Source organism: Lampetra planeri, chromosome 5, assembly GCF_965212315.1.
Source record: "Lampetra planeri chromosome 5, kcLamPlan1.2.h2, whole genome shotgun sequence".
Taxonomy (NCBI): Eukaryota; Metazoa; Chordata; class Hyperoartia; order Petromyzontiformes; family Petromyzontidae; genus Lampetra; species Lampetra planeri.
In genome coordinates this window covers 15484464-15504446 of record NC_136111.1, presented here as the reverse complement: position 1 = coordinate 15504446, position 19983 = coordinate 15484464, and the positions used below count along the sequence as shown (strand labels likewise).

The 19983-nt window shown below is 43.4% G+C and overlaps 1 protein-coding gene across 2 annotated transcripts; it reads left to right on the top strand.

The window, feature by feature from the left end:
• The first annotated feature begins 1805 nt into the window (after positions 1-1805).
• On the top strand, positions 1806-17700 carry EFHC1 (EF-hand domain containing 1). Of its 2 annotated transcripts, XM_078594673.1 has the most exons (10): positions 1806-1872; positions 1984-2050; positions 3665-3898; positions 5758-6045; positions 7190-7336; positions 7552-7738; positions 9879-10102; positions 12469-12609; positions 13132-13345; positions 15951-17700. In XM_078594673.1, the coding sequence occupies exons 2-10, from the start codon at positions 1991-1993 to the stop codon at positions 16130-16132; spliced, it is 1677 nt and encodes a 558-aa protein (XP_078450799.1). In that variant the 5' UTR covers positions 1806-1872; positions 1984-1990; the 3' UTR covers positions 16133-17700. The 2 variants fall into 2 exon arrangements, with proteins under 2 accessions (XP_078450799.1, XP_078450798.1); XM_078594672.1 differs by having other exon boundaries at positions 1825-2050.
• The last annotated feature ends 2283 nt before the right edge of the window (positions 17701-19983 follow it).

The window sequence follows — 19983 nt, the reverse complement described above, 5'->3', positions numbered from 1 at the left end:
GTCAGTAAGGGGCCGTCCATAAATGACGTCACGCACCTAGGGGGGGGGAGGGGTCAGACATTTGTGACGAGGGGCGGGGGTGAGAAATGTGACGTCACATCAAAATTCACAACTTTAAATAAATACTAGCAGGAAGTATCCGGCGTTGCCCGGGTTTTAAAAATATTTCAAAACTACTCTTAATAATGTAACTGCAGTGCGTACTGACTGTGGTGGTACCTGCTTTCACTGCAGCAGTGCATACTGTGGTGGTACCTGCTATGATTACAGCAGTACATGCTGACTCTATAGCAGTATTTATCGACTGTATAGCACAAAGTACTCACCTGTCAGAGTGGCGTGGTGAGGCCTAGTACCGTGCAGAGCCTCCGGCCTCGCCTAGATTGCCCACCCGGTTGAGGCTGGGTACTGGGGCCGTTACCCCCCCCCCCCCCGCGCTACAATAATACTGTCTAATCGCTATAATTTTATTATCTACCGACCCTATAATAGTAATTGCCAGAGGTGTGGACTCGAGTCATGTGACTTGGACTCGAGTCAGACTCGAGTCATGAATTTGATGACTTGCGACTCGACTTGGACTTGCATAACAATGACTTTGTCCCACCTATGAGATGTGGACTCGAGTCATGTGACTTGGACTCGAGTCAGACTCGAGTCATGAATTTGATGACTTGCGACTCGACTTGGACTTGCATAACAATGACTTTGTCCCACCTCTGGTAATTGCACACATTGGGGTGGGGGGGGAGTGAAGAGGACGTGAAACTTTGATGAATTTACCTCAGAGTCGCGTGTTAATGCGTGCGCATATTTTTAACGGGAATTAAAAATGGCGTCCACCCCGCAGCGAATGCGTCGCTACCCGTTGCCAGGGGCAACCGCCGTCCAATGAAACTGCGTATGGTCCGGCGACACACAGACAAACAGACACACACACAGACAGACAGACACACACACAGACAGACAGACGGACAGACAGATTTGCGATTTTATATATATAGATAGACAACACGTTCTACTTAATTAAATAGACTTTTTAATAAATGTTTTCTTCTACAACATCAGAGTGCAGCGCCACATTAAATACGCGCTACACAATGACAATAGTTCAAAGCGATTTGAAGCATGTTTTATTATTGGGGGGGGTGGGGCAGAGCTTTGTGACGTCATATTTGAGGGGGAGGGGTCTGAGAATGATAATTGCTTTTTTTACCCTTCTATCTGGCAACAAAACTGACACCTTTTTTTTACAAGAAGTAATGTTTGCATTGACCACAATACCTGCAGTCGGAATGCAAACAAAAAACACAACTCTGATAATGTATGCACTGTCCTTGAAATTGATTGGTCCACACCCGAGACAGCTTTTCTTTGAGCCTAGTCTCACATGGTGTTGGACCAGATGACGCCAAAAGGCGCACAACTCAAAGACAACGCACCATCAGGGTATGAGAGCTCGGGGTAAACATTTACACCATTGGAACCTCCTTTGCCAGGAGGTTCCAATCAGAGTTGTGTTTTTTGTTTGCATTCCGACTGCAGGTATTGTGGTTAATACAAACATGACTCCTTGTAAAAAAAGGTGTCAGTTTTGTTGCCAGATAAAAGGGTAAAAAAACAATTATCGTATTTTGCTACTGGCAAAGGAGGTTCCAATGGTGGGTGTGAGAATCTTTGTGTTTGTAACAGCAGCCGCACGTGGCACCGCCGGCTGTTGATGTGAGGCAGTCGCCTGGCAACCGTCGCCTGGCAACCGTCGCCGTGGAGACGCAAGGACGCGCCGCCACAGCCACCGCCGCCACCGCAGCTGTGAGCCGCAGTGACCCGCAGGAACCAACACGAGTGGTGGTGGTGGCAGCAGTAGTAGCAGTGAGTTAGTGAGAGATAGTGAGAAGGCTGCTGTTGCTGTAGCCGTGAGAGAGAGTCTCTCTCTCTCTCTCCGTGTGGCCATTGATTCAGTTTGCGTGTTGTTGTTGTCAGATTGAAGATGTCTCTGTCCACGCCGGAGCTGCCATTCTTGCCCGGGAACTCCTTCAGGGACCCTGCCGTGAGTGAGATTCGAACTCCGTGGGGGGCTCGCACCCCCCCCCTCTCTGCCCTTGTGATTCCACTTGCGGCTCCCCCTTTTAAAAGTTTATTTTTACGTCTCCTGTGCGTGTTATTTTGTCTCCTCCACAGTGTGCGTGTGTCTCTTGTGTCTCTTCATCCTGTGTACGTGTTGTTTATACCTCTCATCTATTTCGTTGTCGCCTCTGATATCTCCTCTTACGTCTCATTGTGTGTATTGTGATCCCTTTTCTGTCTCTTGTGTATATCATGTCTCCGTCTTTCACGCATTCTCCTGCATCTCTTACGTCCCCTGTTGTACTCATGTACCGTACGTAGCCAACCATGCTAATTCTCTCTCTTGTGTCTCCCTCGTGTGTGTCTCCCTCTTGTGTGTATTCTCTTTGGTGCCTTACACCTCCTATTGTGTCTGCTCGTGTCTATTGTTTCCACGTTGGATCCTCCTTCTTGTTGTTGTTTGTGTATTTGGCCTCTTGTGGCGAGTTCTTTTCAACCGCACCGTGTGCGTGACTTCATAAAAGTTTCACAAAAGCATTTTACAGGTTTTACTAACACTTCTTGATAATTACGCGTGCATTAAAGCATAGTAGGGCGGACATAATTGTCCGTGTTTTTAATTTAAGGCAGAGGGTGTATTCAAGTATCTCAACAAGAGTGGAGCAGTATTTATCTGTCTCTATAAGAGGTTTATTTTCAGTTAGATCGCCTAAATATAAATGTGTCGTTAAACCCGCCACCACTCGACCAGCCAATTAGTAAGGTTTGTCACGTAAACAGAACGTGCCAATTCGTTACTAGTACAGCACACCGGTGTGTTGGAGAGTAAACCTACAGCATTTACAATTTGAGTACGACGTTTCACCAGTAATTACAACTAGCTTCATCAGGCGATAGCCAGATTTGTGGAGAAATCCTGTTTCGTATTGTATCTGTCTCTTTGCGTTCCTGAGCCAGGGGTGGAAATCCATACAATTAAACGTTTGATTTTTATAGTGTTAAAATGTAAAAAAAAAATATCGCAAGATGCCTGACAGGAAGGAATTCTGATCAAATGTATCTTAAGTGCAATAGAGAAAGTAGTCTTGATTTGAAGCTTTCGTGACTGCAGGAATCCATACTCTTTGGTTATTTCGGTAAAGTCAGAACCAAAGAGTATAAATAGAGAAAGGTTAAAACAGACAAAAAACAATAGTTAAACACATTCAATTACTATTCTAGGGAATCGTAGGCAGAAGAGAAAGACGAGTCTTGAGCATGTTCTTCAAACAAAGGGAGAGCCAGCAATCCAGATATCATGGACTACGTATGTTGAATTTCTTTCGCACCGTACGTAAGTCAGTCGTGTTAATTGGAGGTACTATACCAGTGCAACCATTGACTTTTCATAAGCATAATCATCAGCAGTGTGCATGTGCATATCTGGGGTCTATTGTCCATTGACTTATCATAAAGTTGTACTCAATTTAACGACTATGTGCGATGATAAGCTGAGATTTTCATGCTGTTTATAATCACAGCAGAATTACGATTCCACATAGCCAAATTGCAACAGCAACCTTACACGTAACCCTTGAACGATGTTTGCTGAGAGCAGAAGCCCAGGTTCCATCGGCTGCAGACGCTGGACTACAGAAATGGGTACGCGCAGCCACGGGTGGCGAGCGCTGGCGTGGGCACAGAGGCACCGCAGTGGGGTCCGACACAAGTGCAGCCCTCGTTGGCCGAGCTGGAGGAGATGGCCACGCAGCAGGCCCTTCTTACGTATGGGCCACCCCGCACGCCACCACCACCGCCGTTCGTACCTGCGCACGTCATCTGGGACAAGAAGGTGATACATTATTTATGGCAGGAGCAGTGGTGGTGCACATGTCCTCTCCGTGGTCGCGTGGATTTTTCTCCTGGTCCTCCGGTTTTGCCCTCCACATTTAGAATCAAAATGCGTTTAGAGTATTTACCTGCTTTTATATTTCCACGTGATAACCCACTTCGTTGAGCTATCATTTGTGGCCATGTCGCTTCTGAAAAAGAGCTGCATAGTTCAGTGGGCCTTGCCTGATACATAAAACTGCACTGAGACCCACGGACCGGGCAGCCTAAAGTGGCCAGGCTATGATGAGGGGTGTGGAAATTGGACAGGGGAGCTGCATTTAATTTAATTCACCAGGGCCCATGCCAACCAGGCTACATCACTGGGGAGGCGATGGCTGCTTGTTACAATGAGCATGAAATGTTAAGTCTATTTGTCAGTTTGTCCGTCCATTTGCGGACACTTCACATTATTTTCCAGAAAGCTAGAAAACCTCTTAAACAATCATGACTAAACTTAAGATACAGCTTACCAATGGCAACAAAATAATTACAAGAAAGTGTTTATATTTGTATTTCATGTTATGTCATGTACGATACAGTATCACATTCTATATGGATGGCTTATAAACTGATTGCATTACGTGTATTTCTTACTATGAGCAGAGGTATTAGGATTAAAATTATAGGATTCAAAGTTGAATGTTTAACTTATTAGATAATTCACAATAAAGGGTTTACTGAGAACAAAGTTTAGTAAGTCACCGGCACTAATGGAGTAAAGTCAACCAGAAGAACTGTGTTTAGATGAATGTGCCTTTTAAATACTATTGCACTACTACTGTATTAGTTAAAAGATTACAGGTGCAATTTTGTTGTTACAACAGAAAAAGTAAAATGTTGAGCATTTCTGCAAGAACATTTTCGAAGAATTACTAAAAATAGCAGGTATCATACATGGTGCTTCATTACTGTCAGGCATCCTTGAATGTCACAAGTTTTCAAGAACTTGTTGAACATCGTAAGTTGTTTGCAAGTGCAGCCACTTGACATTTTTACAAAGCTGTGAGCACAGTATCCAGTGTTCTATCCACTTTCGCATATTGAGAGGCCATGAAGGTTTTTTTTTTACTGTTGACAATGCGAAGAACATTGTCAAATAAAGTGCAAGTGATTATCAGGACAAAAATATGGGACTGTATTGTTAGTGTTGTAAAAGCACGAACCATCATTAACACTCTCCTATTAAATAAACATACAGAAAATATGCAACACGCTAAGATTTTGGACAATGGCACTTCTACAGATCAACATTGCTATGATAATAGATATGTGTGCCGTTTGTCCTTATGATGTCATTTCGATGAATACAACATCTAAACGCACCCCAATCTCAAGACATTTAGGGCAGTAATGTTAGTCTTACAGTATGCGGTGTCTTGTTATGAGGCACCTCCGATTAGCACAGTTGGCTACGTACGGTGTGAATGAAGTTATATATACATACGAATTACGTGTGATAAGAAAGGTTAAATTTATTTAAAACAAGTTGAACTTCTACAATTGAGCACCTGGCTCCTCTGCTAACTACTTTCTTGAGCACACTATGCCAAGCGAATTGCCTTGTACAAATACTGTACTGTAATTAAATCAACAATGTTAAGCAATACAAAAATTTTGGTTAAATTTTTAAAAGCTGCAATGAACATTATAATCTGTCGACATATATGTATTCACCTCAGTCAGATGTTCTTGGAACAAACAGAGGCATTCTGCAAACTTAAAATGCATACGATATATTGGCAACATAAAACACCGTAATATTGTCACAAATAAAACAGGATTCTGTTGTAAAAATGTCCTTGCTTTTACTTGCGTCAGGTGCTGCGTTTCGATGCCTACTTCAAGCAGAATGCGGACGAGTATTCTGACGAAGACGGATTCATTCGTCCAGTCATCATATACTATTACCTGGAGGATGACAGCATGGTGGTGATGGAGCCCCCGGTGGAGAACTCTGGTCTGACGCAGGGGAAGCTCATGAAGAGGCAGCAAATGCCTAAGAACAACGAGGGGCACACTTGGCACTGGAAGGACCTCAATGTGGCGACCAGCATCACGATGTACGGCAAGACTTTCCACATCATCAACTGCGACCGCTTCACTGCCGTACGTACCAAAGCCTACTTATGCACAAATCAATAAAACACTTAATTCACTGCATTTTTAATTCCCATTGTATGTATGTATGTTGAACTTATTTTGCACCGTAGTACCCAACCATGCTCATCAAAGGTGCGGGGAAGGACAACTAACTAAACTCACAAAGCAGTCCTAATGAAATTCCCTACCATTGTCCTTTAACAGTCGTTCCCAAATGGTGGCCCATGGGACACTCGTGGTCTGTGAAGCCGTGGGAAGTGGTCTACAGAATTGGGAAGTGGTCCACATAATTGTTGCAGATACAATATTTATTTTCACAATACTACACACCATAGATTTTTTTTTACTGAATTGTGGTCTGCAAAAATTGTTGTGAGGGTTGACAGTGGTCCACGCATCCATAAGGGTTAGGAACCACTGCTGTATAGCATCTATATAGAGTAGTGTATGTCGCATCTTTTGTCCACATTTTTTGTTGTTTAATATGGGTTTGTGGTTTATGTACCATTTCAAGAGTTCATTTTCCATTCTCCATAGGTATTGACGTCTCATGCCCATATGTATATTAGTCAATAAACTTCTAAATTGATTATTTTAGCATTGTAATGTAACGATTAAGATGGGCTAATACTGTTGAGTATCAGTTGAGACATTGACGTGTGTCCATACAGCGTCAAGGATACTGTTGAAGATCATTGTTTGGTTTAAATCTTTAGTCCACATGTAATTATGCAAAGTCATGATCTAGGAACAACCTGTATCCTTACTTTCCTTTCGCCTTGTTTTATGACTTGTTCATAAGAGTTTTTTTTTTAAACAAATGCACGTAGATTATGTTTTTTACTATTTCTCTTTGTTTCATTGATAATGTTGAAATGTGCATACACGAAATGTAAAAATTTACAATCGACAAATTGTTATAGCAGCATATGCATTTATTCAATGTACGTGAATTTATGTTGCATTTGTTTAGCACTCACATAACATATCCGCCCAGTCACCTGGCCTTTGCCATTGCTGATACACGAGTCTGATTAAAAAATATTATTTCTATATATTATACTTCAGTGTGTATATTATCTTAAATGATCTGTACGTTATACCTCAGTGCGTACATCATGGTGTCCTCTTCCGCGCGATCTTCCTGTAGGATTTTCTGCAGAGCGAGGGGATATTGCTGAATGAGCCAGAGGAGATGCCATCAAATCCACGCCAGGAGATGCCTCCGCCAGCTCCGGCTGCCCCAATGCAAACCGCCTTGGACAAGCTCGGCCAGTTTCTCACCATGGACCGCAAGGTACCCTCTCCTTGACACATGTGAGGAAGCCGCTCAGCCATTTACATCTGATAGCACCTGATCACAAATTTAATTATAACCCTCTGATGTGCTACCGGGTTTTACCGTAAGTTGCTCGGCATTATTTCTGATGTTTTGCTCCACGTGTAAGGCAGCTTCTGCAGCAACTCAATGATCCGGAGAGAAACGTTGCTGTTGTGCTCTGTGTTGGCCAGGTGCTGAGGTTCTACTGCGTATGGGATGACAAGGAGAGCGGCGAGGTTCGGCCCGTGGTGCTGCAGTACTACCTGGTGGACGACACGCTGGAAGTGCGAGAGGTTCACCAGCCCAACGATGGCCGGGACCCCTTTCCCGTGCTCCTGCGACGACAGCGCATCCCCAAGGATCGTGGCTCCATAAGCCGTGGGTCCCACACTCCAAGGGTTCAATGTCCTTATAATGGCTTGCCATGAACCGGAGCTATAGAAGTTTTCTAATTATTATAATTAGTAATAATAAATTAATCAAAATAAAAATTATATCATTTTAAGCATAATTTTACATCAATGGGTGCCACGATGGCGAGATGATAACGACCTCTCCTAGTATACAGGAGGGCATGGGTTCGATCCTAACCCTGATGCCTGTATATTTGGAGTTTGCGTGTTTTTCTCTCCCCGTGGTCGCGGGGATTTTTCTCCAGGTCCCCCGGTTTTTCCCTCCACATTTATAATCAACATGCGTTTAGAGTATTTGGCTGCTATAAATGTCCACATGATAAGCCACTTCGTTGAGCTCATTTGTGGCCAGGTCGCTTCTGAAAAAGAGCTATATAGCTCAGTGGGCCTTGGTAAAATACAAAGTTTAGTTTTAGTTTATAGGTGCAGCGCGCGGCCACTAGAGGGGGCCCCCTCTTGGGCTTAGGGGGCACCCGAAAAACAGAGACCACACGTGGCCGCGAACAAATGTAATGATAATTTTTATTGGATATTATAATAATAAGCATGTGATTTTAATTTTTACATTGGATTAGCTTTTAATTGGTCCATGTTGCATGTTGAAGCATTTTTCTTCCCATTACGTTGGTAAATTCGCGAATAAACATGAACGTACCATGTTTATGTAAAAATACTACTTCATTTTACGACAAAATTATACTTAGGGCAAATACTCTACTTGAATCATTATACCGTGTTAACTTGTTTCTTTGTTCTTATGATTTAGATAACATTGCAATTGTGATATCCAAGTCATCGCTTGACACATGTAAATGTCCTTTTGATTCTTTCACAGCCTGCATCACCTTGTGGTCAGAGAACAAACACAGATGTCACAGACCTGAAGTCACTTTAACAGACCTTTTTATCCTGACTACGGTTATTTATTTTCTAAGATCTGTAACGAGTGTTCTTATATCAATCAATCTCAAGTAAACCAAATTAATGATGGGTTTTTTTTGCGACTCGCCTGAGCCCATTACCTTGTGACTACACCTACGATTTCATTTACACGGCAGAGCTCCTTGCACTGTGACACTTATGCTTTTAAATCACAGCTGCCAAGCACAGGCCCAGAAGCCCAGAACGCCAAAGGGCCAGCGATAAACAACATTCATGACGGTGTACAAGAAAAGAGTTGTGTTTTTTTTTATTGAGCAAGATTCTAAGAACTTGGGAAAACGAGATGAAGGAATGGAATTTCAAAGTCGAGCAGGCTCAATAAAATAATTAGTTTGACAAGTGTTTTGGCACTCGGGCTCAGGTGAAACAAATATGTGGGAGGATTAGGTGTGGCGGTCACAGACTCCAGGATTCAGTTTTCTACTCATCTAAAGACCCTCGGCACCATATTCTACCAGAATATATCGTTTGATCACCACGTGCAAAATATCGCGTCTTGCAATGTTCATATCAGGGCTCTACAATACATTCTAGAACTGTTGAGTCATGACATAGCCAACACGGTGGCGTGTAGCATAGTTATATCGACAAGGCTTGATTATTGCAACTGACTACACTACGGGACGTCTGGAAAAGTACATTACCAAGCTGCAGAGTGTCCAATATTATTTGCCACGTGTCGTGACGGATAATGCAAGATCCGACTATGTCCATCGAGTGCCTACTGAGCTGCATTATAAGGTTACACTCATTACACACAAAGTGCTTGCCACATATGAACCACAATACCTTGCTGATCCCATCAAGGAGCATACATAATTCTGTAAACTCCGGTCATCCAGCTTTTGGTGAACCATTGAACAAAGATGGTCACTGCATCGCACGCTTTCTCGTGTGCTTCTGCAGCCGTCTGAAATGCTGTTCCTTGTGATATGTGAAAGCCACTGGAGCTATGCACTTTTAAATCTAAATTGGAAATGAATTTCTTTAGAACTGCTTTTGGTATTTAGCTGTCCTTCCCTCGTACCTCTGATTAGCACGGTTGGCTACATACGGTGCTAAAGAAGTTCAACATACATACAAACGTACGTCCTGCAGTATGGTTGTTGAACACAGTGCGAGGTGAGACGCTCTTCACACTATGCCCCCTGCCCCCCCTGCAGCTACGTTCCCATCGTGCGTCCTGGAGCTGTCAGACCAGGAGGTGTCGGGGTGGCTCTCGCCCAAGGACCTGGTCCTAGGGAAGGAGGTGGAGGTAATGGGACGCCGCTTCTTGCTGTACGACGCGGACCGTTTCACCAAGGACTTCTACCAGAAATACCTCAAGATGTCAGATGTCACTCCCGTGGAACCGCCCCAGCAGTACCCCTCGTACTCCATCACACGGGTGAGGCTCACTGCTCGACCCATTGGGTCTGTCTTGATATTGCATGCATATGAAACGGATGCGTTCATTTGTGACTGCACGGTGGACGACATCTGTGTGCACTTTCTTCAAGAAAATATTTAGACTCCTGTATACATGCTTGCACATCTGTATGACAACCACTCGATCTCTTGATATATAGTAATACCCCGATTTACACCTTCCCCTTTGACGTCGTTTCGCAAATACGTCGTCGGTTTATTATTAATACCCGATTTGCGCTACCTCAATCCACACTTACATCGCTGACTGCATCGTCCATCCTTGCTCGTATCCGTCGCCTCAGCCTTCGCCTCCACCTACCCTGTAAGTTTATTTGATTTACATCGTTTCAATATTTGTCATCGCACCTTTCGAGAAAGTATCCCCTGACGTTCACCAGGGTATTACTGTATATGGTTACGAAGACTGTTTGTGTATGTATTTACAAGGACATGATTACATTAATTTTGATTTCGCTCATACCTAATACAATCACCCAGGAATTTCTGTCCTTAACGCTCGTGACGTCACTCCACATCGACCAGCCCCCCTAATTAATATTCATGAGCAGGTGACGTCCCCCAAATGGACACCCCCCCCCACCCCTGCTCATTAATAATCATGAGCGGGTGACGTCACTCAATATGGAGTGCTCCCCCCCCTCACTAATAATCATGCGCAAGTGATGTCACTCCACATCAAACAGCCCCCCTCATTAATAATCATGAGCAGGTAACATCCTCCAAATGGACATCGTCCCTATTACTATTACCTAATATAATGAGCCAAGAATGTCTGTGTGCAACGCTCGTGACGTCACTCCACGTCGACCAGCCCTCCTCATTAATAATCATGAACAGGTTACGTCCTCCACATGGACCCCCCCCCCTCTCATTAATAATTATGAGAAGATGACGTCACTCCAGATGAAGCACCCTCCCCCCTAATTAATAATCATGAGCAGGTGACGTTATTCCACGTCGACCATCCCCCCTCATTAATAATCATGAGCAGGTTACGTCCTCAAAATGGACCCCCCCCCCCCCCATTCATAATAATTAGCGGCTGACGTCACTCCACATGGGGGGCCGAGGCGCCTGCTCCCCCCTCCTCGGCGTCAACTTACAACCCTCACTACAAAGGCAGAACCCTCACATCACGCGATCTCCTAAACGCTATTGAGACATCAAAGTAAAAAGGACGTCATGATGAACAAGGGATTATAACATTAAAATTAAATAAGTCTTTGTCACCGCGGCCTTACAAATTGCACACGAATGGATGTAATGAATATCACGTCGCGGTCTGCCTTTCGCTTGCAAGTTTCAGATTTACTGCAATACACCCGTCCTTGGACGGGCAAAAGGCTAGTTGATACATAATTTTACTAAATGAGTCATTACCAGAGCTGCAAGTCTTAGAAAAGTACTCAATTATCAAACAAATGTTTGATATCAGTTTATAGCTGTGTAGTGACATCAGGGATGTCACTGTATGGTGCCGGCCCAGAAGGGCTGCGCCGTTCGATGTTCCTACATCGTGGACAGCACCGTGTGGGTGGCTGTGTGTAACACCAGCCCTAGCGGGGCTTGGCGAGCACTGGGATAGTGCGGGCACCATGCACAGCGTGTGGTGGGGGGCTCCCCCGAGGGGGAGTGGGTGAGTGTCAGCCCAGGGGCAGGGTTGCCCCGGGCCATGGCACTCTGGTTGACCCCGTAGACACGTGATCCCTAGTGTCCACACAGGGGGCCCCAGGTGGGGGGGCTAGTGGGTGATTACGTGTCTGGGGAAGGCTCTTGAGAAGGATCGAGAGGGAACGAGAATGCTCGAGAAGGCGGGGTCGAGGGCGGAGCGGCTCCGACCGTAGGGGGATATAAGGCGGGTCCCTGAGAGGGCCCGGGGGCTCTTCGTTCTACAAGCTGGAAGCTCTACGTCTCAAGCTGGAAGCTCTTTGTCCTACGAGGCAAACACGTGGTCGGAGACCCGAGTGAGGGTCCGACCCTTCGTAGCAGTAACTCCTCTGTATAGTGTAGTTAGCTGGGTGGTCACCACCCGAGGTTGTATTTGGTAAAGGGGCAGTTACCCCTTTGTGTTACGGTGTTACAAATAAAAGTGTTGCCTCTAAAAGGAACAACGTCTGCGACTCAGTTGGACACACTACAGCTGCATAAATGTTAATCTCTCGAGACCAACACATGTAGTGAATATTCCATTGACAACATTCTATCTGGCAGACCTAAACCAACAGTTCAAAGGAGCCGCTTTTATGTGCCTTGAAAAGTGTTATATCAGGAGGTGAAATACAAAATATTAATGCGGCTCATGTGTATTTCGTTTCATTGAAGGAAATTCCACCATACAATGGGCTTGGGTCCCTGGAGGACTCGCTGCAAAACTGCCTCACTCTGGTGCCGCAGCCGCCCAAGAAGGATGTTGTTAAAATGCTGGAGAACAACGGCAAAGTGCTGCGATACGAGGCTGTGCTGGTGAGAGGTCACTCGTGAATGGTCTACGACAGGCATCCCTTCGTTTAATATCAATGGGAAGGCTCAGGGTTTTAAGAGCTAGCTCCTTGCAAGGAATTCAGTCGAGGTTAAAAGGTCAGCAAGGCCAATGCCACCACACCTTGTCGTCGCTGACCCTTTGTTACTGCCTACGAAGGTTTTTACGGATTTGCTGTACGGCTCTCTGATATGTTTTAAGATTGTACCTCATGTTGTGCTGATAAAGCTCCCAGTACACGATAGCGAAACGTTGAGCATCATGCCAAACTACATTGAGTGCAACCCTAAAACACATCGCTACACTGCATTCCTTCGTTTTTGCAAAGTTGACACCTAACAGTTTTGCATTAAAACCACCACTTACATGTCTGATGACCCATATATGGTATTTAAAATGAAAGTGAATTATTTGTTATAGTATTATTATTAAATTCGACAACAATGTATCTCAGTCTTTAAAAATAACTAATGACAACTGCATTATCCCCTGTGTGTCTTCTCCAGGACTCTGTGCGGGAAGTTGAGAGAGGACGGCGGTTTATCATCTCGTACTACCTGTCCACGGACGCGGTCAGTATTTACGAGCCGCCCGTTCGTAACTCCGGTATCGTGGGCGGCAAGGTGCTGGAGAAGACACGCATCTCCAAGCCCGGCACCTCCACCGAGAGCCCGGAGTACTACGGACCAGCCGACTTTGCCATTGGCGCCACTATTCACGGTATCCTCAGCATGCCTGTGGCGTTTCACTTCAACGTATCTTGCCCCTTAAGTGGAAGGATACCAACGCATTGCGCTTGGTAACTCTCCGATGTGTTTGCGAGACGTACTGCGTGGTGTTTGGCATGATGTTCGGCGTTTCGCTCGATGTGCTGGCAGCGAGGCGCAACTTTTAGTTTCTGCAGAAGCTTCCAGCACGTGGAGCGAAATGTCACACGTCATGCAGAACAGCACGCGGTACAACCCAAAAACAAATCAGAGAGCTATACAGCACAACAGCAAAAGGTTACACAAAGTATTTTGCTTGACGTTATATCTGCATGTACTGTATATACATATATGTAATTTGATTGTGAGTGCAAGCTTGTGGGTGTTGTTTGCCGATATTTCACAATGCTAGTCATTGCTGGTTGATGAAGTGGGAGGGGCCCTAATGTTAGCCATGTTTAGGAGTTGGACCAAAATACTATATCGTCAGGATTATAGCGTAGTGCATGAACCACTGGACCACCACCCTACAAGAGGGGGTGGTTATTCCCAGCCACAGCTAACATCAGTAGCAAGCAGAGGTGGGACAAAGTCATTGTTATGCAAGTCCAAGTCGAGTCGCAAGTCATCAAATTCATGACTCGAGTCTGACTCGAGTCCAAGTCACATGACTCGAGTCCACATCTCATAGGTGGGACAAAGTCATTGTTATGCAAGTCCAAGTCGAGTCGCAAGTCATCAAATTCATGACTCGAGTCTGACTCGAGTCCAAGTCACATGACTCGAGTCCACACCTCTGGTAGCAAGTGATATATCGACCGGTCCTGTCCCCTGCCCTCTCATCAACCTGCACTGACCAGCAGGGTGAAATATGGCTAAACAATTTGAATGACTGATACAGTATAGGGAGGCCTTCATCCAGCAGTTGGTCGACAAAGGGCTGTGACATATAATGTTATTACTATAAACCAGTAGTGGGCTCTGCATCACACTATACAGGAGCCAAATGACTTGGTTCACTGAAGATACCAATGAAATATGAAGTGTTTATCACGAGACGTAATGAAGAAACATATTTTGGCTGACTGCCGTATGAGAGAAACAAAGCAACATTTTGGCCCTATGTTTTCGGGGCATACAAATTGGCAAATTTTAGTTTGTGGTATTTATAAGCCCAGACTCAACTGTATTTGTGATACATTCCAGCTTTATAGCTGTTCTAGAATACAATTATAAATTACTTCAGTTACTCAGCCACAGAGCCAGGCACATATTCCTTTCTCAGTTTTTGGCTTGCTTTCACCTATCTACTACTCTCTAAGGTATATTCCTGTGCATACATTCTTACAGCCAAGTATAATTTAGTCCACGATTAAAACTCAGAACTATATGGAGGTCTCAAAGGTGCCAGAGCAGTAATCTTATAAGAGGATTTAACCCACAAAGCAACACAGCCAGTCATGCAGAGCAACCTTTATTCCAGAGCAACCCATTATGTAATGTATGTGTTACAAGGGAGTCTTAACAGATCAGAGCACACTTTCGTCACAATTTGACTTTGATTGTGGGGATGCGAGGGATGTTATGCAGTTTGTTTTTTAAAATGTGAAAATGCCATTTAGTCCCAGGGCATTGTGACCTCTGATTATGCAGAGTGTTGACAGTTGGGAGGCTTGTAGACTGCACACCGCAGGCATATTGGTAGCCAGCCAAAGCATACACTGAGGTGAATTTTCCCCTTGTTCCATAATTTCATGTCAAGTCGTGATGCTCCATGCTTCCTGCAGCGATTCGTTCTGTGAAAGGTCTCCATGTCCCCCACACAATGAACTAATCTGACCCGCCTTCTGGCATTGAGTAGAGCCCTCATTTTCCCACCCAGCCAGAATACATTATTTGGGTAAATTAAAGTGCATTATGGTGGAATGATTAAATATAAAAGTAGTTTGTTGTCTTATTTGTTTTGGCTAAAAGGGAAGTACATTTGAATTGTGCAGATATCGGTGGGAGTAATGTGTTTTACAAGCACTCTTCTATTTCCCTAACAGTTACTTGTAAAGCCCCATTTTCATTGTCGGTCTATTGTTGTACACTATTTATGTTCACTTACAAATAATGGTTCACTTGCAGTTAACTATTTAATCACCGTGAGAAAAAATCCTCAAATTAACATTTTCGATTTTGCTCCTGCAAATATTACAGCCTGGAGGTGTATTGTTTTCACTTACACGGCAGCCTCATCTTAAAGCTCTAAATTGCTTAAAGTCTTGTGTTACATGTTTTAAATATACAATATGACTGCCATCATTGATAAACCAAGTCATTGCCATCAATGGAATGTAACTCTAAAACCATTATGAAGAAGGAAAAGCTATAATATAAGTTAATTTACACTGTGGACCTCATATCAGTGTAATCATTGTAGGGTTTCTACACAGTTAATAAACCTGCAATACTATTCTTAGTTTATTTCCCAAAGTTGTGATTATACCGTTTCTGAGTTTAATCATACACCAAGTCAAGCCGGTTCATATGTGGTTTGGGAAATTTAAAAAAAGACGTCTTCATGAATCTACTTACAGGCAGCATGTGTTGTGTTGTTTTTATGTCTTCTGCAGCGTTTGGGCACAGGTACATTATCACCGATGCTGACAAATACGTCCTCAAGTTTTTAAAGGAGAATGCTGCAATGATCCCACAAGCAACTCTCAAGACCTTCCAACAGAAGCACGACACAGCAAACTATGAGGAGCGAGCGCCACTGGATACTGAAGCATCAGCCACGGTGCAGGAGCAGTAATAGCTTCATGATTCCCACTGCCATCCTGCTTCTCCTCTGTAGCTTTTAAATACTGCAATACGATTGAAATACAGTAATTTCAAATCGCATTGTTGGAGCCCTATACTCAGGGCTTAATTTCCCACTGAATGATTTCTGGGTCACCAGTAGACTTGAGTATGCACATGAATAGTAGCGACATCCGCAGCGATAGGTAAACTGGATGTGGTGTGCCGGATGCGACTCAGATAGTTCCAGCTGAAATCAGGCCCTGCTTATACCGTATTTGAGTCATATTGCAATGTGGGTGCCGACTAACTACTGTTATCTTTTCAAATTTAATCAGACTTGAAATTCGAAAACCATACCTTTGTTTCATTTTAATACATATATATGAAACACAAAATGAACACCACATTATTTCAATCAGCACAGGAAGTCAAAACGAACTTTGTAAACTCTGGAGGTTCTCTTAGAACATTAAAATATTAATATCAGTGAATATGCTCTCTAGAATCTCATTACATGGATTCATTTAAACTAGCCAACCTGCGTACATACTTATGACAGCTGCAGGCTTGTTTCATTCCCCAAGTTTTAATATAAACCGGTTAAAAAATAATTCACCACTGATGTTAGGCATAGCTGGTAATTAAAATTAAGTCATTAGGTTCAAAGTTCAATGCGCTAAGCACTGCATTATTACTTCACCCCACATTCTAATATATTGGGATAAATAGAGTATTTTATAGAAATAGGCACCTTGTTAGCATGTTTGTGTTGCATTGGAAAATGCTGTATGCATTTTTTTCTAAAGTTTTGCAGTGCTACACATTTTGGCATTGATGTGTGCTGCTACGTAGTTTTTGTGAATTGATTAGAAATGGTTGAGAAAATATTTGTCTTCAGCTGTTACTTTGGTATTTTTTGTATCTTTTATAGTTCATACAGAGAAGTGCATAACGAAATCCCACGTGGTACAAGAATGAAAATAAGTGTAAACTTTTCCCCTTTTTAGGGATAAATTGGTGAGAAATGTATCCAAAACATGATGCAATAACTTGCTCCTGATCAAGACTGTGGAGGGATATTTTATTCCAGAAAGAAGCAGACAGAAGGGCAGGCGTAATGTGCCCTCTCAATCATGGTACACACTAATAATAGTCCTGCAATTCATTATCATCGGTGAACTTCCTCTACAGCAGCTTCACATTACAGTGTACTGCTATGTTTACATGCACAATGTGTTTCAGAAAATCCAAAGGCAATACAAAAATGAATATTGTGGTTCGTGTCATTACCGTGCTTTTTTTGGGCTGATAATATTTAATCTTTGAGTGTTAAGAATTAAAACATTTATCTTGCTTTAGATGCTTGCTAATTCAGTAATCACAGTACAGTATATGTCTTGTATGGGTGGGGAAATTTAGGTTAATTCCATTACATGAAATGGGGTGAAGAGCTCATGTTACTGAATTAAGATGTAAATGAAAAATATCTAAACTCAAAATTTTTAATAAAGCAATTTAAATGCCTGTATTAAAGTGTGTGGACACTACTAAAAAAGTTCAATATATATACCACTTTGTCGTTTTGAAGTTTTGTCATTTTACACCCATGTCCCCTAATTGGTGATATAGTCCGTTATTGTAACGATCAGTATCTGTAAGTTGGGCACATGAATGGATGTGTGATATTTTTTTTAATGAGACAAACACTGACTTAGTGGTGTTTGGTTGCAGTTGTACCATGAAATCCTTGATGATAGGGGTGGCGCATTTTGGCAGTTTTCTGCCTTTCCAAAAATAAATCTGCCTGCAACCTACAGGTAATCGTGTATCAGATAACACCATGAGACTCAAAAAGCGTATCTGCAACTGCTGGAAACTGCCGTTAAAACATAAAACCAGGCGACAACAATCTGATCAAATGTATATCCATTGTCAAATCCATTGCTGGATGAGGGCCTCCCCACGCCGTGGAGGTCAGGTGGGTTATTGGATCAGGGTTGATGAAGGCGAAGATCATGGAAGTGGGAGCATAGTTCAGTACAACAATGGATGTTGCTGCACCGCTCACCACATAGCCCCACAGTCCTATGACAACCCATGCATGGCGGTCGCCCATCCAAGCACTAACCAGGCCCTGCTTAGATTCCAAGATTTGAGATAGGGAACATTGCAAGCGATTTGGTCATAAATAAAATAAAACAAAATACTCTACACCAATTAATCACAACAACGACATCAAAATAACCACTAAACCTGATTACAAGGCAATGCAACAGCTATACCCATACGACAACTTAGCCACGAAACACTACATACAATAACAAAAACCATAGTACAACATAGTTACAGCCAAACTACAGGCATCACAACAGAAACGCCCAAGAGGTGTGGTTTTTTTGTAAAATGAGTTGGATCGATGATGAGATGGATTGGTGGCAAGGTGTGGGTTACAAAGTGAACACGTCATGAGGTGGTGTTATACGAGCTGAGGTCAGCGCGTGGTGTTGCGAGTATTTGAAGTGGTGAATAATGACGTGAATGGGTGTTGAGAGGCGTTACATTGTGAGTTGATGTGGTTGGGCGATGAGGTGTGTGTAATGTGGAGTTAAGATGTGTGGGTGATGAGGTGGATCTTTAAGCTGACCAGTGCTACAGGGAGTTTTAGCGGATGTTAAGGTGGTGTTTTTTCCACTGATGCCGTGCAACATTGGTGGTGATAGAGAAGCAGTGGTGGTAACATATACAGAAAACAAGATTTGTGTGGAAGTAAATCTGAAATACGACCGTATCTTCACGTGGATTACCACATGACTGTACTGTATGTATAGAAATGTACTGATGCATAGGCAACCAATTTAACTGTGTACTGTAATGTTGAAACCAAAATGCCAATCAGTATGATATTACACAATCTCAGCACATTGTTTAAGTGTTTTGCCTCAGATGAATACTGACTGAAACACGTGTAAGTACACTACTGCCACGGTGCACATGAACGTTTATGTCGACACGCATAAATTGTACAATTGTGATACGCTATGCGTATCAACAAAATCGCAATTCCGTCATCTAGAATTGGTATGCCGTGCCTCTCCTACGGTGAACATCTTGTGGCACCAACGTGGGAAATGAGTAACAGTGGCCACCAGGGGACGTGGGACTGACTGGCAGTGGTCAGGGGAACCTCTCGATGGTCCATTGTTTTTTTCCTGTGCTGTGACACCACAGAATTGACCACATTAAAAGCCAGGGGTGTTCAATTGAGACTTGCAAGATCTAGACAGCCCAAGGCTATGACATAACACTTACAGGTTATGGCGATACCAGGGCCACATGACAAATAATGCGTGAAATGAGCATAAAATAGAAAGACAATGACCCCCATTTAGCCTGAAATACATTTGGGTCAAGTGCTGGTAGGACCCTATTAAGTGAGGTCGAAATGGCATACGAGGGGATAGTGTGGCCAACCCAATGTTTATGCAATCCACCGACTACCTATTTAGGACTGGGTAGACCCTACGGGAGGCCCAGGACAGGGTCAGATACCACTTGCCACACATACTGGTGTTGTCCGAAGCCGATAATCCAACCCAGGTGGCTGGGATTGGAACACAGTGCACTCTAAACTTGCGCACCCACACACAACTATAGAGTACACAGAGTCACACATCTTTAGAGGTGAAAGGAAATTGTGCTGTGAAATGTATGAAAATACGCACTTCCACCGAGGATTTTGTCATGACGGATGTGTTTGAGACGTGAAATCTGTAGTTCTGTAAACTATTAACGCTGTGCTGCAATTTTCTTGTTAAATGTTTTTTTGCCAAATAATGGTTACTTTAAAAAAATCTATAAGTA